Consider the following 21,174-nt stretch of genomic DNA (forward strand, 5'->3'; position numbering starts at 1 on the left):
GCATTTTGATAACTGATTTTATTTTAATGCCCCACTTTATTTAATGATTCTCAATTGTATTTTGCGAGATTCTACTATACATTTAACACACACCGACGAGAATTTCGACTTTTTATCTGCAATAAGTTTTACATCGTTAATCCATCAACAGATTCAGTCGTATTATTGCCATCAGTCATAATAATAGGCTAGGCCTAGTTAACTGACTTTAATTTATTGATTTCAGTTTAACAATGCAGTTCCTTGTCATAGAGGAACACTCCGACGCCATCTCCCAAACGGACTAAGTTGGTGTGATGTTTGGCCAGCTCGTTAATAGACTCTACCTGATCCTTCAAAAATTCACCTTCAAGATAGTGGCAAAGGTGAGGATCGTTGCGCTTGGATCCCATAGCGTGCAAGTCCAATAGTGACTGCACATTTAAACACATTTATGACATTTAACCGTTACAAAGTTTAAACGTTACAAGTTGGGTTATAATTGACTAGACACTCAATAGTGACTTACTTGATTGACTTTCTTTTCTAAATTGAGGGCGAATTCGATGGCTGCCAGAGGAGATGGCCATTCTTGTTCAGCGGGAGGGCCAACTTCGTTCAAAACCACACGCCCTCCTCGAAGATTCTGATACTGGATCAGCTTCTGAGCGTGCTCATTTTCCTCTTCGGCAATTTTCTTGAAGAATTTTGAAAAGCCGCTCAAAGCTACATCATCACGACCGTAAAATGCGCCCTGTATTAATTTGAATTAGTAAGATTTTTAAGACTTGAAGTTGAATGACTTAATTAGGATTTCAACTCACCAAGGCCAAATATTGGTAGTAAGCGTTCAGCTCGACGTTGATCTGCCTATTCACGAGAGCTTCAGACTCTTCGTGATAGTTTTGGCGACTTTTACTGGACATTTTCTTGTAGAAATTTGTTTCAAATGTGGATGTCAAGCTTTATTATTTAAGTTCTGCTCGTTCACTCACTGGCGATGCAAAACAGATGAAATCATGACAAACGGTATTGCTTATATGTGTGTTTCAAATGCCATCGTCATGGAAGCCGCTAGGATCACACCATTTATTATAGATGGAAGTACCTAAAGTCTCCTTGTCGCCATGGGAGCTGCGTTTAAATTTGAACGACAACAAACGACAATAGTTCGGCTATTGGTATCCAATGGCCATTTAAAAGCAAACAAAATGTTTGTTTTATCAGCCATTATTACTTTTAACCTTTCCAAGAAACAACAGCAGTTTAAACTAGGCATAATCAAATAGCTAAAAGCGATTTGTGAACATCATCAAAACTAACTGATAATACCATTCGGAAATCGGAAGCACGAACACCAAACATTTAAATAAAACATTCAATTGTCCCAGCAACTCTTATTCGTTTGCTCTCAAAATGCATCGTCACTGCAAACCCTTGAACCCAGATTTCAGAATATAATTTCTCGACCAGGAAAAACTTTCAGGCCATTTCCCAACTTCGCAGTTGCGCTGATGATCTCATTTCTGCTCCCGCCAACATTTTTCGGGCGTAGTTGGCCGTTGACTCGTGATGCATTGCAAATTCCAATCACGTTGTTTAATTACCTGCTGTCAAAACTAGTTGTTGTATCCCGTATATAAGTATATGAAACTGCCGACATAAATGTTTTACGCACTCGCCTATACCTGAATCCTGATAAAGAGCAGCTTAAAATTTTGAGCTATAATACTTTCATTTGACTAAACTTAAATCAACCCGTCCAGAGCCATTACATTTCACGCCACGTAAGACAATGACATTATACCTACGTGAGATTTTTGTAAAATCAAGGCGAGACGTAGACCACGTAGACACTTTGATGCATTAAAACAGAAAGTTTATACTCTCGAATTCGAGAAGTATCAACCCAGATAAGGTATATTTCAACACACAGTGGTTATTTCGTCACGCGCTTGAACAACCGCTACGTACATAATAGATAACAAATATATTCAGCGCAATCCTTGATCTTTTTCGGCCATAAGAATTCTTTTCGTTTAAATTTATTTAGACATGTATACCATAAACGATGCACGGTAGCTTCCATCTGAATCTGCATTCAACTCGCAACACGATTTGCAATGGGAATATGAAACGCCTCCGACGCCACTGATGTTCGGGAAGAAAACTGCTCGGCAGAGCAGAGCACATTCAACCAAAACGCATCAAGCTGAATGTTTTAGCAAATAGCGCGAAAAAGACTATTATATCGTCATATTGAATGTAAGGCGTGAATGATGACGCAACTCTGCCGCTCCCTCGAAAGGATATGAGTAACCCATTGGATCGACGTAATAAAATAACAGCACTCTAACTGTGCAATTACCGACGCCTATAGGTGCTACACTTGGTGCTACATAGCGTGACTGTTTTCATGTCGGAGAAGTTAAATAAAAGCTATCAGTTATAGAGTGCTTAGTGTTTGTCGAAGAAGATGCGCTTCCTTAGGTCTGACTCAATATTCCCGACCATTAAGGCCGAGCGTGTGTGTGTTTGATAGCCGACGAACATTTTGCTGAAAGTGCTTTTTAACTTAACGCAACACTTTTCGGCCATCACAGATATACTTTAACAGCTGTTGTAAAGCGAAGTTGTTTGTATGGCTATCGATTGACAAGCCTTTTTGGCAATTTGGGACTATATAGTTCTCGTCCGCTTTTATTTGCCTTACATTAAGCATTTGGCCTATAATTTACTTGTAGGCAACCAATAATTCAGACAGAATATTGAGAACAAGTTTATTTGATTATTCTTTCTGCATGTTGAAATAATAGATTTACTGTTCCAGGATTATGGACGAACAAATGCGGAAAAGAATTGTAAAGTAAAGGCAGCGGTGGATAGATCGTACCATAAGTATAGTACAAGACATGTCCTCGACCCGTATACGGCATTTTATTGCTACCGCAGTAGATTTCGCTTTATTTGTCAACATCTGCTAAGGTCCGAATTTGTTCCTGATGCTGGCTGTCGGCTGTACGCTAGTAAAATGGAGATGTGTATTACAACAGACGGCGACATGGGTTGTTTTCTATACCTGCTTCCAGGGTCGGATTAGGTTTTCTCAAAAGGGACAATGAACCACGATGAACTGCTAACGCTTTATTGCAACAACTGAAGATGGGCCTTTTTGGGCATGCCATTTCTCTCCAAAGAGAATAACAAGAACGTCTTCATTGTCTTGAACAATGCAGACTCTCCTTATCTTCTGGTTCTGCGGCTGGCCATCGGTGCATACGTATCGCTCTGATATATACGAAACAAAGTTAAAGACAACAGTTTAGTACTTCAGGATCTAGTATATAGCTGTAAGAAATGAAGTGCAAAGGTTGCCATTAGAATTTCGCAAGGCAGCTTGAATGACCGCGGCCAGACTTTTCCATAGACAAACGGTTGAATAAAAATGGTTTTATTACCTCTTTCTTATAGGCTTGTACGAGTCGTTTCAGTACTATGTACAATTGAAATAAAAAGAAAGAACACGTGCGTGTAGACGGCAATGAACGCGGCACTTCTTTTTATGTGAGGCTGAATCTAGTGGTGCGTCTGAATGGCTCTCGAGTCTAGACCGATTTTTACCGCGTCCACTTACTAATGTATTGCGCAGGTTTAGCATATGTACTGTGTCACGTATACACTCTCAGTCGTAAACTGGCGTTTTGGTCTCTTTCCAATAATGCAGCGCAGGCAGCCGAATGCGTTAAGTGGAATGCTGATGTTGGCTTGGAATGTATGCAAGCAACGATATTTACATTGATCAGCTCACGGTCTTCTTATTTTGTTACTAGAGTTGGTTCCTGAAAGTAGAAAGAATACAAAGTAACTGCGTTTGTGGGAGCATTTTATTATTCAGATAGGAGAGCGAAGCTTTATATTGGTTTTTGCCGTGATAACGGGAATTTAGCTAATGTCCCGGTAGTCTGGTTTACGGTAACTTATTCCCTATTCGTTTCCAACAGGGGTTCTGGAGGATCTTATTGTGGTGTTTTCGTTCTTTAAAAAGTAGTTATCTGCGGGATACGTGCAAATTATGTTTTGGCCTATCGTGGTGGAGGCTTGTTGAGACGAACTAATTTTATTCTAAAATAATCCCCATCCGTTCAGTGGCTGTCAAGCGCGCGAGCGAGAAAACCGCTTTTATCGTTTTTGCGGTTTGGATTGGAAGGGAAGGGGTTTGGTTTGTCAAAAACAGCTGGTAGAAGAAAATTGTCGTCTGCATTTGTTTTGTTAAAAAATCATAGTGAAATGGATTCATTCGAAATTCAGCTGAAGGTAAAATTCAATTTGAAATGGTTAAACTTTAAAAATGTATCGCTATTATTGCAATTTTATGTTTTTTTCGGAAAGTAATAATGTGGAAATGCGAAAACATCTTGTGCAAACCCAAAATTTTCTATTTGTTTTTTTTTTTTTGTGTTTAGAGATTCAAGTTAAAGCATATTTATTGAAAATCATTTTAACAATCCAAGCTGTGAAACAAATTTAAGTTCTTTGTCAGCAAATCATTCCAGTGTTGTTGTTTGCAGGAAAATAATAAGTTTGTGCATGGGAAATGATCATCAAAATGTTGATATTAGAAACTTGGGAAGCATAAAGTGTCATATTTTCCTGCAAATTTTCCTGAACTGTTTCATGCTGCATGAAGTTAACATGAGTCAAAAGTTTTACTTTCTAAACATATTGATTGTGATTGTGATTGTTTTGATTTTCCTTCAAGGAAAAACATTCTGGAATGATTTGCTGTCAAATAACCTATGTTTTGCTATTTAGATTTTTTATTTCTTTTAGCTATGCGCCAAAGAAACGAGAAATAGTCCGTATATTAGGGTCAGACGGTCACAGTTCACAAATTTCAAGGGCGAGAAACGCGAAAAAAAAAACAACAATAAGCATGATTTCGCAATCACTTAAGTAGTTACTTCATAAAGCGAGAAATGCGTGGATACAAGGGTAATAACCTAACCAGGAAACAAGTAAAACCCCTTAATAATAGCTGGTTCCAAAAAACTCCTCCTATAACAGGTCAAAGTCCAACCTCCGGAGTGTAAGCTACATAAGACGGAACAATCCGGGAGATCTTCCACAATGGTTCACGACAAGTTCAGCATCTAAGACATTGAAAAAACTATTCCCAACAGCCTGCGCGGTCAACAGCGAAGATGTTGAAATTTTTTCTAACCCTTCTTTCCATCTTTTTAATACTTTGCAGCGCATGTGATAACAACAACGATGAGCAACCACCAGCAATTGCGAGAGAGGATTCAGAGGACTACTTCGACAAATCCCACGAAATACTTCTTGACACTTGGAATTATGGTAAACCTCTTTACTATGAACCAAGCGCACTTCTTTCAGGTAAAGTTTAAAATTTCAAAAATTCAATTTCTTTCTTATTTCTATTGATATTTAATCAAATAGCTGAGCCACCTTCATTTTTTTTTCTAACAGTGTATGACAGCTTGAATCGCCATCCAGAGGGAAGAACTCTTTCCAACACGCACCAACCCTTTATTAACCCATTTACAAATTATTTCCTTAGCAGTAAGTAGCTATAATTGCTGCGTGTGAATTCATTTAATTTAATATTCTCCCATATTTCATAATGAAAGAGCAGTTATTTATTCAAAATTGAAATTCATTCAGGGAGAAACTATCAAGTGAAAAACCAGCATGTTGAAAGCCGATTCGTCCTCGGTAATTTGATGAACACAGCTTTCTTCAACAATAGATTTAGTCCCGCCAACACGTTCAGACCCTTTGGCCGCTTTTCCGTTCGTCAGCCTTTGCTCGATTCCTGTTTAACGTCTAGCGGCGACTCCGGAATCTGTGCACCAGGTTCCGTTTGCTCACTATTTGGTGGCCGACCAAGTGGTTCCTGTTCTCTAGGGAAAACCTGTTGTATCAGTAAGACAAAACATTTAAAAGTTTTACCTGTAATTAATTGCTGGCACATTCTTTAGATGCAATCAATACATGTGGAGCCACAGTCACCCTTAACAATACATATTGGCAGTCACCATCCGTGGCAGTTAATGCACCTACAATTTGTGCACTGAATATCAAACTGGACAATAATTTTGTGGAACAGTTAGGGAAACCCATTTGCCAAATCCGGTAAGTGGCTTTGATAAATGAAAAGCAAATTCATGTTCATTTTCTTCTCTCTATAGATTGGATTTTGTTTCGTTCACCATCGCACAGCCGACAGCCGGAACTTGCACCGATACTTTTCAAGTTGGTGGGGCAACTACCGTGGCTCCCATTATCTGCGGTGACAACAGCGGGCAGCACAGTATGTATTCACAAATTTTGTTTCTACTTCTAAAAATGTAATAATTTATAACCTTTTCATTTCAGTGTACCTTGATGTCCCATCGTCAGACGTTACATCCACCGATGTTCAGCTGATGTTTAATTTTGCCACTGGAACCGCTACTCCAAGTTCCCGTTCATGGAATATAAAAATTGCTCTACTACCCTGTGGCGCGGACTATCTCGGTAACAGAATAATGATTTTCTTATTTTATAAACGATTTAATGTTAATGGTAACTTGTTTTCTTATTGATCTTCAGCACCAGTTGACTGTCTCCAGTACTTCACGGCTCCCACAGGAAGAGTCAGCTCGTTTAATTGGAGAGATGTCCCAGTTAGTGCTATTCGCCAACTCAACAATCAGAATTACAATATCTGTTTCAGGACTGAACTAATCGACCGCCAGGTACGAATATAAATTTCGAATTTTCACCCTTTCTTTGTCATTTCCTTATAAGAAACCATCGAAATCTTCTTGTTGGTATTTTTTTTTTTCAAATCCGCGAGACAGACTGGAACTCAGATGTGTTTTTCAGTTTGCGCGACGACCAACGCTGGCGCCGGCTATTCAATAACCACAAACGAGGCCATTCCCGGTAATTCCCTTTTAGGAGTTGGGAACAATGCTCAGGGTTATTGCACTTACGACTATCTTGGAATTGGTTCTGCAACTGATTTGGCAACTGGTCTTATGGGAGACCGTTTTTGCGGAGAAAAACTTAACACGGCACGAGCACCTGGTTTTAATTCCAGCATTCAATTGTGTAGTAAGTTTTCAGACAACGCTAAACTATTATACGTACCCTACCGTTATACATCTCTCTAACGACGGATATTATTTTGCAGCCAAGAGTAAACCATTTAAGGTTAATTTTGTAACCGATGGGACCGAAGCAGCAGTTGTTGCTCCGGCCTTGGTGATGGTGCCGACCGACACCAATAACGTTGGATTCTGCCTTGATTATCAAGAGAGAGCCAATTAAGCAGAGAAGACTCAAGGACTGATTTGATGGAACGCGTTCCTCCAAGCGTATTTACTTCCAAAATGTTTTTATGTAACCGTCCATCAGCCGTTGTTAGAATTATTTGTGACGCCATGCTATAGGTCTCTTGATTCTGCAGAGAGCATTCTTTTTGAGACTATTGGCTTTTTTCTACCGCGCTGTTCATTATCCAATTTAAAATTCCACACTTTTTCATGTTACTAATTTACTCGTTTTGTTGTAATCATGATAACTTGGAGGATAACTCGAAGTGGGTAGCTTCGAAAAATTGCTCAAAATCAAATTACCTTGACAATTAGAAAATCAGTCATATCATAGTATGTGTTTTCGAATAATGAGCTACACCCGAATGCAAATTAATTCACCGGGAAGTACATGTCTAAATTCGTCTAAATTACGTTCATGTTTTAAATACATAAGCTATATGTAAACATTTTGTATTTTCACTATCCGTTCAGAAATTTAACTCCAATAACATAACATATTACTTCTTAGATTTAATTTAGCGTGTATAATAAAGCCATAAAGGCGAACACACGGGATAAGACACCGTCACAACGAACAACATGATAACACTAGATTCGTAGTACCTTTGGTAATAATTAATAAGTAGGAAACAGACCGAATTCATTCACCTCAGATGAAAATAGAATATAATAGAAATGATGTCAGTCAAAACTTATGGTAACAGACGATCCTGTCATTTTAGCCCCATAATGTCCAGCCCACAATTGACGATCAGTTCCTCCGTGATAAAATTTTATGAAACGTACATTGTCTGGATATTCACTGAAGCAATGTCCTACCTGAAAAATGATTGTATTTATTACTAAAATATAGCTATCACACCAGCTAGCTATCAATACTATATTTAATGTAGCCCTAGAAAATTTAAGGATAAAGAGGAATTCTGACCTTATGCCATTCCCTGCCTTCCCACTGATTAATGGTGGAACGAAATTTAAATTCACCAATAACATTTTTGGACTCATCTAGAAGTGAAAAAACACATTCATAAACACATCCACAATCAAAGCGACCAGCATACCTGAAATGTAAGGCAATTAATGGTATACAATATAATGCATTCACAAAGTCTATGTTAAATGAGTTTTACCAATCTTTCATATGAATCTTTGGCTTGCATTGTTTGATGACTTCAGGGGGAATTCTCAAAGCTGATAAATCAATTATTTGCTCTTTAGAACAAGAATGATATGATGTTGCAAAACAAGCATTTTCAACTAATTTGCTTTCATTTTGAGCTTCGACAGGGACTTCGTTAGAGCCAACAGGAGGACTTTCATAAGCAAATCCATCACCACCCTTACTGAGGACTATCCAATGTTTTAATTTGTCTGGGTTCAAAATTCAACAAGAAAATACCTTTCCATATAAGATTGAACAGTTAAAACATTTGAAAAGTAAACATACCTCTTCCACTGGGATTTAGAATTAAGTTTCTACCAATAGGATTGTCAAGGTAAACACTGGCATAGAAACTCCATGGAATATGTTCATTACGTGGAACATTGGGCCATTTCTTATTTTCTGATGCAGTTTTGTGCTTCCAAAACAGCGGATCTGTAATAATCGAATTCCATTGTTTACAAACAAGTCGGCAGCTGCCAATTGTTGTTCTGTAATCGACGTGCAATAGAATAAATGACACTAGCTCTTTTGCGATGTATAGATCACGAAAATACAACCCGTTGCAATCTGCACTTATGCAAACGGCATCGGTAACGCTCATTTTGAATTAACGTCTTCAAAACGTCTTCAGGTAATGACTTCTGAGTTCGGACCAGTTGAATGACAAGTACAGGTGTACTCAAATGCGCGGGTGTGTCTAAAATGCGCGTGCGCGCATGCGCGATTTGTGGGCACTAAAGTGCGCGGAATTTTTCTTGCGCGCAAAAAAACAAAATGCTTGTCGAAAATTTCTTTAGTTTTTGCTGGTTTTCCGGTTTTTCCGAGCGAAGCTATTAATATGCGCGCACGGCAAAGGAAAAATGTGCGAAAATTCCTTTCTGTTATTGCGCAATGTCTAACAAAACGATTCGTTTCTCGTTTTCACTTAAAGTTCACATTCATTTCATTGTTTAACTTGCCTGTTGCCTCAAAGGCTCAAACAGAGACGACTTGCACTATTATTTATAAAATGGCATTTTGGATTGTTGTATACATATTGTGGATTTTATAGCCTAACTTAGACATGAAATTAAAGGACTAAATATTGGAATCATGTTTCTATGACACAAGGAACTAAGAATATAATCATTTTGCTTGATATCTGTGTAATTGAGTTGCCATGTATCTGTCTTCCTATTTTACACTGATTTGGACTCTGACTAGTTTTGATAACGGTTATACATTCAAATTGGAAAATTGAAGTTGAACGATCAGCCAACGACCAATGAATTAATTAAAGACGAAGTTTATGATTTGAATTGGCGATTTCATACGTGGTTCATTGTCAAACAGCACAACAACGCTTGCTAGAGTAAAAATATTAAAATAATTCAAGTGTCTATAACAAAATTGAACATATCTAACACTTGAAAACTTCAATTAAGTATTTGAAAATATTGGTTAATTGACTTTCTTGGAGCCGATCTAGAAATGCACATAGCTAACCTATGATTGGCTATAGTAAATTGCAGGAAAGTGTCCCCCTTTGTCCATTTAACTTAGTTGACGGGTAGGAAACATTTCCTGCAACATACTGTACGACGTTCTTGAGACATTGTGTGCTCACTAGCACAGGCAAAAGTGATTGACCGTGGGCTTGTCAAGTTGGCCCCGCCTCCCGCGTCGTCGTCGTTTCCTGTAAACAAATAAATCAAATCTCGTCATCGTAGTAATCGACGGTTCACCCCCCAACGACTTGAAAAACAAAATCTTAGATTGCTCTAGTTAGTTCTTCACAGTGCCACCACCCCTTAATTTTGGTGGAAAAAACTGGTTTTGTAATCTCCATTTGGATTTATTGGTATCAAGTATTGCCCAGTGTATGGGGTAGTACGCATTAGTTGAAAAATGTTCATCAAAGTTTAACTGCCGTTGGCCTTAATAATCACGTCCTCTGATACGGGATGCCACGTAATATTTCTCTGTACAGTTTCTTCGGCTGCCGGATACTCTCGTCCAATCTCCTTAACCTTGAAAACAAATTCAATCGCAAATAACATCCGCAAACGAAAAACGCTTATTTTTTTCTCTTACTGCGCACCGTTCACGGGAATCCGGGGCACAGAAACATGAGGAAGTCGGATTACTACGCGTCATGAAAGAGGTCGCTAACATTTAAGAAACGGTCCAGAAATTTCTTTTCACGAAAAAGCCATTTAAAATAAAAACGGGCAAAATAAAAATAAAATAGCAGAAAAAGGATTTGACCCGGGTACGCATGCTTCGTCTGGCCGCTTGCTCGAAATAGTCGTGTTGACGACGAACGAACGATATTTTTGCAATAGAGTTAGACAGCAAAAAAGAGAAAAGCGCAGACAAACACGATGAGTAATCTTGTAAAACACGAAACATCAGCACTATCCACCAGCAGCGCCAAAACTGAATCCGTAAAAAAAGAAAAATGTGTTGGTGCCCGTTTATTAAGCGCCGGCTACGAGTTCTTGGATATGATTCGGCTTGGCTCAAAAGGCGAACTTCGAATGAATATGTCACTAGTTCACAGAGCCTCGAAAGAGTTCACAGCTACCCATATCTTGATGTACACTCTGTTAACCTTCTCGCACTTTCATCGCGAAACAGCATGCATGTCTTCAATCAAATTCAATTGATCCGATGAATCAAAAGTTCGGTTGTAGGGTCAAGAAAGCCAGCGAAGCTTTCAACAAAATTTCAAACTAACGTGAGTAAAAGGCAATAGGCTAGAAGGCTATCCCAGAGTAATGTGCAAGATATTCAATACGCACACTTTATCGTTACTGCGCTACCCATTTTCTTTTTTGTGAGACACATTTTTTTGGAAGTAAACAATCAAAAGGTCACTGACTATTTTGAAATTTTTGAATGATTTCATCTCAATTGGCGTCATTAACTTAATTCTGTGAAAAGTCATCATACGAAATGATATCCACTGCATCGATTACTCGAATTGAGAACACGGTCGTTTATTTAACAACGTCACATTTTTTTTTTTGTATTCAGTTGAAACGAAATGAAAAACAAACGAAAGATGGCAATTTTTCAAATTAAACTAAATACTTATTTTTTACGAATCTTTTCCAACATTACACCTGTCACAAAATACATGCTGCGTGATCTACCTGATCAACTGTTGGTTTTTCAAACTAAGTAGGCAAAAATGTCAGCGTACCGCCATTTCCATCGTTAATAAAGATACATTTTCAAAATAGTTTTGATATAGATATATAATATTATTTATATATATGTATACGAGAGAATTTGTTTCGTTTCCTAGGAGTCTAAGCAGCTGCAACAATTTCCACCGTGTCTTCCAGTATGAGAGAATTATCTGTTTAAAAAAAAATGGTGAAATTAAACAATCAAAATCTTTATAAGCTAGATATTTAATTACCGTCTTGATGAGTATCGTTGTTGAAAGGGCAAAAGACAATTTCCATTCGTTGGTTGGCCTTGCCCCTGACGAGGTAAAATCCGCTGAGTGAATGTCCAGCGTGCTGGAGGTCTTGACAGGACTTTGGTCTCTTCTCCTTGGACTCTGCTCGCCTGCCGTCAATTTGTTGACTTGTCGAATCCGCCGGAATCTGGATCGCCTCATCTTCTTCTCCCTGTTGACCTCTCAATCGCCCTTGTAGATCTTGAATAGCCTCCATCATTTCTTGCCTGACTTTCTTGCCTTGTGCTATCTCAGCCATTATGTCAGCGACCATCTTGAGAATTGCGGCACTGGCAAACTCCTTCCGGGTGGCCTTTATTTTTTAAAACAAATACCAAAACAGGATTACACCCCGTTGCCCTCGCACCGAACAAAAACCCACTGCACTCGCCAACTGCCAAACATTGCTGTCTACGTGCGATAATAAGATCTCAACTTACCACGGCTTCCTCCAGACTGATGGAATAATCTTCAGGAAACTCGTAAGGAACGCCGGAACTATAACTGTCCTCGGCAACAGTCTGACCCATGGGCTCCTGTGTAGTCAAAACGAGTGGAGCGGCGTCGATCGCAGCAATCACAAAACAGCTGGCCAGCCAGCCGAGATAGACGACGCCAATAGTAGAAGGCCATCTCTTCGTCGTTGGGCGGTGGTGGGACATGACTTTGGGGGGGCTCTTCAGTCTGTGATGGTCTCAATCGGACGACTGGAGAACTGCTACTGTTGCCGGCTTCGGCACACTCCTACCGATTTCTAGGAACTGACTTCCCTTTACAACACACACACACACTCAAGCCAAGGCAGAGGCACCTCCCCAATTTATATACAGTCATCCCCGAATTACGACACATTTGATTCTCTACCCCTCGCCTTGGCATGGAAACGAGTGAGAGAGAACGTTTCAAAAACAAAACCCAAAAACTAAACTCAGCTCTCCCACAAAGTTGACCTAAACATCCGACTGCCCGGGCTAGAGAGGTCAACATCTTTGGATTTCCCCTTGCCCCTGATGATCAAGACAAATCACGTGAACAATTCATGACCAAACACGCCGCTTTCTTCTTTTTCTTCGCTCCAAGAAAAGAACACATTTCTTTTTCTCACGTTGTTTCCATGCGCGGCGCGTTAATAGAAAAAAAAAATGGCAATCGAAATAAGAAAATGTGAACAAAACAACCAATTGATAGGAAGCATTCTTGTATTTGTTTTGTTTGTTTGTTTTGTTTTTATCCTCGCTGAAATTTCATGACGACAACGGAAACGTGTAGGACTTCGTCGTCGTCTACACACTAAGAGCAATTTTGCTTAGTACAAGAAAGGGCGGCCTTCGACGTACAATAATTTTTTTTTTTTTTTTTTCCGTTATAAGAAAATGGTACAATACGAATGACAGAAAATGTGTGTTCTGCGCAGAGGAGCAAGAAGGGGAAGAGAGAAATTAACCATTAAAGAGATATGCAACGGGATTGAAGGGAGAAAAAAAAAACCAAGAATGTAACGTGGGAAGGAGTTACAAATCGTAATGAGGGGAAATTCAAAAGAAAAAAAAATTAATGAAAAAAATAATGTGTGAAAGAGATGCATCGTACCGCACTGCGCCTAAAAAAGACTTGACTTTGGCAGAGAATAGTTATTTTCTTTTCTTTTACTTCTTCATATCGAGAGCTTGGACCAGAGAGAAAATTTAAAAATAAATGTGTGACAACACGGTGGAGGAAGATGGGGGAAAAAACTCATTTCCTTATTGTGTTCAGCAGTTTTTTTTAATCGAGTCTTCCGCCGAGCCATAGAGCCTTCTTCCAGCTACGAATGAAATTCTTTTTTGAAATCTTTTTAAATAGGCAAAAGGGAAAAAGAAAATAGTATCAAAAACGAAAGGCGGGGATAGAGAGAGAGAAATAGTGAAAGATGGGAGATGGCGAGAAAAAAAATGAAGGAAGGAAACGTACAACCCGTTTTGGAAGGACACGCTTTGGCGTCGGCGGCGGATGAGAAAAATATTCTTGTGTTTTCAATTAATTACTAAGAGAAAAAAAAAATTGAATTAAAAAGGAAAATCATTTTCTTTTTTTGTTTTACTGGTCTATGAAAGAGCGTTACTTGTTCGACGAGGCACTGGGGCACCCAAGACGGCCGTACCACAGGTATCAACATGAAAGGAAACCCCGTACAAACCCCCTCATCGTGTCTATTGTGTGTGTGTGTAATCATCGCGTGGGCACGGCCCGCAATGTCACATCATCATTTATCCTGAAAGACGTTTGTCAACTAAAACTTTTAGAGATCAGACGCTCGTTGAAGACGAGAGGACGAGTGGAACGAACAAACATGTTTCGACGACCGGCGCTCAGGAGGAGGACGAGTAAATAGAGCGGGTTTTCTAGATCCTCCACATCAAATTTTTTCTCATTTGTTACGCTGATATCTTCAGAGGGAATTGTTTTAAAAAAGAGAAGACACGAGAGAACACAACCGACGAATTAACACACCAACCCACAAGTGCACTGGCAACCGAATACTCTCCTCCCCCACAAAGACAGGAAAAACAACAAACCCATAACCAAAATAAACAAAAAAAAATTGTTAAGTTGGAAAAAAAAACGGGAAATTGAGAAATTTAACCTCCCTAATGTTTTTTGGCAGTTCGTTACGTTTGATTCTCTCACAAATTGTTATGGAAAAGATTAAATAAACCCACGACTTTCGCAAATTTAAATTATTTCCTAAAACCCCAAAAACCCGATTTTGGTTCTTTTTTCCCACACAAATTTGCCTTTTCAATAATCTCATCAGATTTCGTTCAAAAATAGCGAGACAAACGAGGATGGAAACGCACGGAACGATAAGAGAACAAAAAGTGGGCGTGCGGGATTGATTGTTTCTTTTAATTAGGGCCTACTAGCTGCAAAGAAAAAAACTCGACGAAAGACTGGAACCTGCCCAGCAAAGAAGAAAAACGAAAAACAGATTGTTTTCTTTCGAGGGGGGAGTGTGTGCTTCAGTTAAGTTAATCGGGAAAAAGAAACTACACAACAGGGTTTTTTTTTCGATGAGACTAGACTTTTGCGTGAGGGATTGAGAGGGAAGGGGTTTTGGTTGGAACCGCGCGAAATTCAATCTTTCGAATCGACAGAAGGCAAAAAATCACTTCCATTCCCGTTGCTATGATAAAAAAGATGAAAAATTCAATTCGTCTTCTTAAAAAATTGAGAAAAAAAAAACATCCTCAAGAAGCGCGCAAAAAGTGTGTGCCGATTGAATTTCATTCGTTAAAATAAACAAGTCCCTTCGACATTTCCCTAAATATAAGTGTATGGTCGTCAGCAGAGCTTTGGAATGCGAACAGGCAACTACATTTCCTTTCCTCAATCAATCAGTTTAACTTGACACTTTCATATTTCGCTTTCAAGATTAGCAATTGTTTCTTCCTCAATCAAACAAAAAAAAAACGATTTACTATATTTGGAAAAATTGGGGATGGGGATGAGTTTCAATGTGAAATCATCCTTTAAGTGTGTGAGGGAAGGTGAGGAGGATTTGTGGCATGTGGGGCCGAAAATGAGGGGGCAAAAAGAAAAATGCTCACATAAACGCAGCGCGACCTGTGTGTGTGTACCCGGTATAACAAGTCTCTCCCTTTTTCTCGCATTTACACTGTCGTGCCCGACGTATCACAGCAGTTTGGTTTTGTATTCTTTTTGTATCTTCTTCCTCAACGAAAAAAGAAATTAAAAAAGACCACAAAAAAAAAAGAAAAATATAGTTTCTTCTTCTTTCCTCGTCTCTGATTGGGCAACAATGAAACAACAACTTGGCCTTTGGGAAAATTTTGTGTGTGTAAAAAACAACATCTTGTTAAGTTTACATTAGGCAAAATTTGTTTGATGAGAACGCTTAGAAATTTCGCGGTCTCGGGGTTGTTTCGACAGAACAAATTCGAGGGAGTAGTTACTAAAGCTGAAATTCAAACACAAAGAGAGAAAGATCTATAATATGGACGCGAGGCGACGATTGGGAATAAGACACAAACGATATTGTATTCACCCACCCAAAAAAACACCCAGCCCTGGCCTTTCTCAACTTTTCGCTTCTAGGCACGACACCCGTGGTACACAATGTGCTTCGTCTCGTTAAAAAAAAAAAAAAATAATAAATTTATTAATTATTTCCCCTATAGTAGTAGTAGTAGTTTGTCGCTTTCTTTTTTAACAGCCGTCTTGATCTCAAAAAATCTGAGAAAAGCCCATCAGTGGTCGAAACTGCAACTCGTCTCTTTCAAGGAAAAAAAAAATTATATATAGAAGAAAAAAGTTTGAAAACCTTGACGATATTAACTGGGATTCAACATCTGCTGTGTGCCAAAATCAAAATAAATTGAATAATTACGAAGTAAGGGAGAGGGAGTGGAGAATATAAGGAGGTATGGTGGGAGGGACTGAGCGTATCCATCCTCAACTAATCTTTTGTTGTCAAGGACGTCACGTGGGGCGAGTAATGCCATCATTGTGCAGAGGGTATCACACGCGGACATCCACCTGAAGGGACGGCAAAAAGAGAGCAGAGCGGCGGCGTACGATACATTTGTTTTAGAATAATTTGTTTGCTTAAAAAAAATTCGGGAGAGAAAAAAGATGGTGCTGAAAAATAGGGAGGCTATTACGAGTACAAAAAAAAAACACATTGAGGAAACAGGAGATAAAGGAGAGTGAGAAAAAAAGGACAAAATAGTTCTAAATCACTACCAACGTCGAAGTTGTTTTTTTTTGTTTGAGAAAAGCATTTTTCTCGGCTTTTTAGACCAACCTCATTTCCATCGTCGCTTTGGGGAGAGAAAGATAATCCAATGGTGTATCTTGGGGATTTCAACACCTTGAAGTCGCCGCCGAGGATTTCTTTGTCTCCCGTGAATCATCTACTGGCCCCACCAATCTGGAGCGGAGTGATGAGGGGGTGCGTAGCCGTAACCACTTGGAGCATAACCGCCATATCCTCCTGTGAAAATGGGCATAGAAGGCATGGGCGCCATCCGAACGACTGTGATTAAGATAAAAGAAAAAGACAAAAAATCCCAGTCTTATTTGCTTAACGCTGGTCCCGCCGACAACAAAAAAAGTAAAAGTAAAACAAAACCGTTTCATCATATTGTTAGAGCATTATTGGGGTGGGTGGTAAGGAGCCTTCGTACAAAGGCTCCCACCTAGTGCAGGCAACATCAAAGATCAGTGGGTGCAGAGCGTTTCGAAATAAAAATAACGCCCTGAACCCGCTGAATATTTTTCCGCTCCAGACAGTCAAAGAAATGTATAAAACGCCACAAAACCCAATAAAGATAACTGAAAATCAAGGGGTGATGGAAAGGTTTTGGTGATTTTTTTTTGTTGTTTTCGAACGGGCCGCATTAGCAAAAGAAATAGGGAAGCGTGCAGAAGGCAACAACAACGAAAAGTAACAAAGAAAACACTTGGATTTGAACCAAAAGTATAGCCAAGGAGTTTTGTTTCTTTTTTTTTGTTTTGTACCGTGAGTTGGAGGTGGAGCGCTGTAGTTGGGGTAGGATCCACCGCCGCTTGTGCGTGGACCACCGACCGAGCCGCCAGGACGAGTGCTGCCGCCGCTGCCCGATGTAGAAGTACGGTAATCTCGGGAACCGAATCCGCCAGAGAATCGTCTTTTGAAACAAGGAATTCGATTAACACAACGGCTCCAATCTAAATTTGTCGTTTCGATCCACTTACCCTCCGCCACGACCACCACCACCGCGACGACTTACACCGCCAGACTGGTGCTTGATGTCCATGGCCATGCCTTCGAGCCAAGAGGGAAGTTCTTGCTTCGTTTCGATAATCAATTCAACTAAATCGCGGATGAGATTGCGGTTCTTTTCATTAAAGAACGACGTTGCAACACCTGGAATAACATCATGAGATTTAGTTTCATCCAAAAAACCGTTGGTACGGTCTAGTAACTTAGGCAATTAATCAGATAAATATTTCCACATAATATAATGATACACTTTTCTCAGCAGGAACCATTGAATTGTTTGTTACATCATTTAATTAAACTACATTGGAGGCGACTGATGAAATTGAACTTACCGAGATTGCCCATACGTCCGGTACGACCAATTCGATGAACGTATTCTTCAACGTCAGAGGGAAGGTCAAAATTGATGACGTGCTTGACGTGAGGGATATCAAGACCACGAGCAGCAACGGCCGTAGCCACCAAAATGGGTGTTTTGCCCGAACGGAACCGTTTAAGAGCGTCTTCGCGCTCCCGTTGGCTGCGATCTCCGTGGATGGAAGTCACCGGATAGCCGTCGCGGTACAAGAACTCCTCCAGAGCGTCGGCTCCGCGCTTTGTTTCGACGAACACCAGGGTCAGCTGCTCATGCTCAGTGGACTCGGTTTCAACTTGACTGTTGAACTTATTGAGACCCGAAGCATTGAGCAGATCGAGAAGGAAAGAACGCTTGTCGTGTTCCTCTACCCAAACGATCTTTTGCGTAATGTTTTCTGAAGTAGATCCAACACGACCGACTGCCAAGAAAATGTAGTTCTCCAAAAAGTCACGGGCCAGCATCTAGTCATTACAAAAACAAAACCGAAGAGTTAGACAACACGTCCTTTTATAATTCAAGACGAATAAAAAATACTGACCTGAATTTCCTTAGGAAACGTGGCAGAGAACATGAGCGTCTGACGGTCTCCAGTTTTAGGCATCGTATCTTGTTCAACAATGCGGCGGATTTGGGGTTCGAAACCCATGTCTAACATTCTATCTGCTTCGTCTAACACCAAAAAGCTGGACAAAAAAATTATATTTAAATACATTACGTAAGAGTCTGAAGGTTGAGACTTTGCGCTTTCACTTACTTGCAGTGCTCGAGGCCAATCTTGCCACGTTCCAACATGTCGACAAGACGTCCGGGTGTGGCAACCAATAAATGGCATCCCCGTTCCAAATCCTGCATCTGTTGGCGGACATCCGCACCACCATAACTAGATGTCGGAAAATTTAAAGTTTAGTCAGAAGTTCTGCAGTATTAAAAAGCTTAATTAAACTAGTTTATGGAAAGAGCTCAGTAAGATATAGTGTCCACCCAGTAAAATTCAGGTTTCAAATGTCTGTAAAAACATCATTGCAAAAAAGAAAGGCACTTGACAACAGGAGTAAATTTAGTTGAAACTTACACGACGCATGGGCGGACACGAGAGCGGTATGCGAACTTCTTGGCTTCGTCGTAGATTTGTGTGGCCAACTCACGAGTAGGTGCTAAAACTAAGGCCAACGGATACTGCTTGCGACGTCCGTACGAACGTTGTCCAGCTGACTGGTTCACAACGGGCCCACGCTCAAATAATTGGTTCAATATCGGAACCAAGAATGCTGCGGTCTTTCCCGAGCCTGTCTGAGCGCAAGCCATTACGTCTCGTCGAGCCAGAATAATCGGAATGGCGTATTTCTGAACTGGCGTTGGCTTGTCATAGCGAGTCAAAGCGATATTCGAACGAATGATCTCAGTCAACTTCACGTCTTCAAACTAATAAGATAAAAAAACAAAAAATATATGAAGTTTCATTCATAAACCACTGATGCAGTTACATAACTCAATAATTGAATCAGATAAATATTTCCACATGATATAATGATACACTTTTCTCAGCAGGAACCATTGAATTGTTTGTTACATCATTTATGCAAATCTAAATTAAGAGTGATAGAAGATTTATGCTTACCGTGTTGATGTGAGCTGGCACGTCATTGCCCGTCGCCTCCACGGGAATATCTTCATATTTATCGAAGTTAATACCGGAGTTGCCCGTGCCAAACATTTCCAATTCAAGTCTATCGTCTTTAGCAGTAAGTGTGGTCCAATCAGATTCACTCGATTCTTTCCAGCGAGCATTTCCTCCGTAACCACCGCCGCGACTATCCGTTGTCGCCGAGCGCCTTTGGGGTTCTTTCCAGCGATCGTTGGCAACCCATTGACCGGCCGGAGGAGGAGGCTCTTGCCAACGTTCATTTTGAATGACAGGTGGTGGAGCATCAGCATTCCATTGTGGTGGCTGAGGACCTCCATTCCATCCTCCACCATTTTCATACTCTCCCTCCCATCTCTGTGGAGGACAAGCAGCATAGCTCCCACCACCACCACCTCCATTAAATCCTCCCCGCCTGGGGTAACCACCACCAGTGCTGGGCACTCCACGTTGGGCACTACCACCTCTGTAGGAATTTGTTGCTTGGGTAAAACCCCTTCCAGCGTCTCTGTTAAAATCACGATCGTTCGGAAAATCTGCTAGTAAAATCCGATAAAAAGAATGATTAGGTGGTAATTACACAATATATTACGTAATCAATAATACCTCTTTCTTGTGGGACAGGGAACGGTTTCTCTTCAGATCCTGGACCTCGGGTAGATCTCAGGTGAGGAGGCACATAGCGACTATATGAAAAAAAATTATTTTAACGAAACTGTTCTCAACTTATGTGACAGAATGACTCTTACCTTCCTCCAGGAGCAATAAATTGACCGCCTTGCTGCTTCAAGTCCAGACCAGCAAACTGAAAGAAAAGTCACAAGAACAGAACATGAGTATGGTGAGGTAGATGACTCATAATCAAAGAAATAGTACACAAAAAGTTAAGCCGACATAGATTTTACTGTATCAAAAAATATATAATTACTTGCTGCTCTAGACCCGTTCCATTCTGAATCTGTACACTACTCATAGTACGCTTGCAGATATCGAATAAAAGCTTCCTTTTTCCGCGATGCGAAAAAACCTTGCAACACTTCTCGTCTCACAAAGAAAAGTATGGCAGCAGGAAGCGCAGTGGTGCCACCTACGAATAACGGCGATTTTTTCCAGCCATCTTAGCCACTCCCTAAATACTCTATTTTCATTTTTTATCTTAATATTACTTTATGTAATGAAAACTTATATAAGCTAAATACTGAAGAAAAACCATAGTTTTTAATAATGAAAATCGTGTATAATATGCAATATACAATTTTCAAAAGTTAAAATTTGATTATAATGCAACGCATTCAGCGATGCACTTAGTAGCTACAAAAACAAAATGAATAGAGTAAAGGTCTTATGTACTCGATAATTCGTATGATACAATAGTAAAGCATTCATAAGTAAAATGAATTTAAGAACATAGCCGGTGAGATTGAATTCAACTTCGCTAGCTCTTTCTTCCTAGCGCTATTTTTTGTTAT

The 21,174-nt window shown here is 39.8% G+C and overlaps 4 protein-coding genes and 1 long non-coding RNA gene across 9 annotated transcripts; 1 reads left to right on the top strand and 4 right to left on the bottom strand.

The window, feature by feature from the left end:
- Positions 1–6: 6 nt before the first annotated feature.
- On the bottom strand, positions 7–937 carry LOC124205844 (soma ferritin-like). Its single transcript, XM_046603374.1, has 3 exons — positions 804–937; positions 509–733; positions 7–413 (listed from the first exon to the last, which is right to left on the bottom strand). Exons 1-3 carry the CDS (start codon positions 903–905, stop codon positions 228–230), a joined length of 513 nt encoding a protein of 170 aa, XP_046459330.1. The 5' UTR covers positions 906–937; the 3' UTR covers positions 7–227.
- Positions 938–2,324: 1,387 nt separating this feature from the next.
- LOC124205841 lies at positions 2,325–7,769 on the top strand. Of its 2 annotated transcripts, none has more exons than XM_046603370.1 (10): positions 2,325–4,293; positions 5,044–5,376; positions 5,470–5,562; positions 5,665–5,925; positions 5,982–6,135; positions 6,192–6,313; positions 6,379–6,519; positions 6,595–6,740; positions 6,846–7,101; positions 7,181–7,769. In XM_046603370.1, the coding sequence occupies exons 2-10, from the start codon at positions 5,181–5,183 to the stop codon at positions 7,315–7,317; spliced, it is 1,506 nt and encodes a 501-aa protein (XP_046459326.1). In that variant the 5' UTR covers positions 2,325–4,293; positions 5,044–5,180; the 3' UTR covers positions 7,318–7,769. The 2 variants fall into 2 exon arrangements, with proteins under 2 accessions (XP_046459326.1, XP_046459327.1); XM_046603371.1 differs by lacking the exon at positions 2,325–4,293 and adding an exon at positions 4,810–4,971.
- LOC124205842 (F-box only protein 6-like) lies at positions 7,760–9,184 on the bottom strand. The gene is made up of 4 exons (XM_046603372.1): positions 8,773–9,184; positions 8,456–8,696; positions 8,254–8,386; positions 7,760–8,144 (listed from the first exon to the last, which is right to left on the bottom strand). Exons 1-4 carry the CDS (start codon positions 9,089–9,091, stop codon positions 8,007–8,009), a joined length of 831 nt encoding a protein of 276 aa, XP_046459328.1. The 5' UTR covers positions 9,092–9,184; the 3' UTR covers positions 7,760–8,006.
- Positions 9,185–10,308: 1,124 nt separating this feature from the next.
- LOC124205845 lies at positions 10,309–11,092 on the bottom strand. The gene is made up of 2 exons (XR_006879486.1): positions 10,564–11,092; positions 10,309–10,499 (listed from the first exon to the last, which is right to left on the bottom strand). It is a non-coding gene; the product is annotated as an uncharacterized LOC124205845 (long non-coding RNA).
- A 358-nt stretch (positions 11,093–11,450) lies between these two features.
- Positions 11,451–20,800, bottom strand: LOC124205839 (ATP-dependent RNA helicase DDX3X-like). 4 transcript variants are annotated; one of them, XM_046603367.1, is made up of 13 exons: positions 20,634–20,800; positions 20,455–20,510; positions 20,312–20,391; positions 19,682–20,241; positions 19,136–19,485; positions 18,818–18,943; positions 18,602–18,746; positions 18,038–18,524; positions 17,678–17,849; positions 17,462–17,610; positions 12,382–16,934; positions 11,900–12,254; positions 11,451–11,836 (listed from the first exon to the last, which is right to left on the bottom strand). In XM_046603367.1, exons 1-11 carry the CDS (start codon positions 20,676–20,678, stop codon positions 16,855–16,857), a joined length of 2,250 nt encoding a protein of 749 aa, XP_046459323.1. In that variant the 5' UTR covers positions 20,679–20,800; the 3' UTR covers positions 11,451–11,836; positions 11,900–12,254; positions 12,382–16,854. The 4 variants fall into 4 exon arrangements, with proteins under 4 accessions (XP_046459323.1, XP_046459321.1, XP_046459320.1 ...); XM_046603365.1 differs by having other exon boundaries at positions 12,382–16,976; positions 20,634–20,796; XM_046603364.1 differs by having other exon boundaries at positions 12,382–16,976; positions 19,682–20,244; positions 20,634–20,790.
- Between the last annotated feature and the right edge of the window lie 374 nt (positions 20,801–21,174).

Source organism: Daphnia pulex, chromosome 10 (assembly GCF_021134715.1).
Source record: "Daphnia pulex isolate KAP4 chromosome 10, ASM2113471v1".
Taxonomy (NCBI): domain Eukaryota; kingdom Metazoa; phylum Arthropoda; class Branchiopoda; order Diplostraca; family Daphniidae; genus Daphnia; species Daphnia pulex.

Bases quoted from the DNA above. Each gene is read 5' to 3' on its own strand.
- LOC124205844 (XM_046603374.1), bottom strand. From the start codon at position 905: ATGTCCAGTAAAAGTCGCCAAAACTATCACGAAGAGTCTGAAGCTCTC. The intron at 734-803 runs GTGAGTTGAAAT...AAATTAATACAG, and splicing joins ACTACCAATATTTGGCCTTG to GGCGCATTTTACGGTCGTGA. The intron at 414-508 runs GTAAGTCACTAT...TTAAATGTGCAG, and splicing joins TAGAAAAGAAAGTCAATCAA to TCACTATTGGACTTGCACGC.
- LOC124205841 (XM_046603370.1), top strand. From the start codon at position 5,181: ATGTTGAAATTTTTTCTAACCCTTCTTTCCATCTTTTTAATACTTTGC. The intron at 6,136-6,191 runs GTAAGTGGCTTT...TTCTCTCTATAG, and splicing joins AAACCCATTTGCCAAATCCG to ATTGGATTTTGTTTCGTTCA. The intron at 7,102-7,180 runs GTAAGTTTTCAG...ATTATTTTGCAG, and splicing joins TTCCAGCATTCAATTGTGTA to CCAAGAGTAAACCATTTAAG.
- LOC124205842 (XM_046603372.1), bottom strand. From the start codon at position 9,091: ATGAGCGTTACCGATGCCGTTTGCATAAGTGCAGATTGCAACGGGTTG. The intron at 8,387-8,455 runs GTAAAACTCATT...CTTACATTTCAG, and splicing joins AAGATTCATATGAAAGATTG to GTATGCTGGTCGCTTTGATT. The intron at 8,145-8,253 runs GTCAGAATTCCT...ATCATTTTTCAG, and splicing joins AAGGCAGGGAATGGCATAAG to GTAGGACATTGCTTCAGTGA.
- LOC124205839 (XM_046603364.1), bottom strand. From the start codon at position 20,678: ATGAGTAGTGTACAGATTCAGAATGGAACGGGTCTAGAGCAGCAA. The intron at 18,747-18,817 runs GTAAGTGAAAGC...TTTTTTGTCCAG, and splicing joins ATTGGCCTCGAGCACTGCAA to CTTTTTGGTGTTAGACGAAG. The intron at 17,611-17,677 runs GTAAGTGGATCG...TTGTTTCAAAAG, and splicing joins GGTGGTGGTCGTGGCGGAGG to ACGATTCTCTGGCGGATTCG.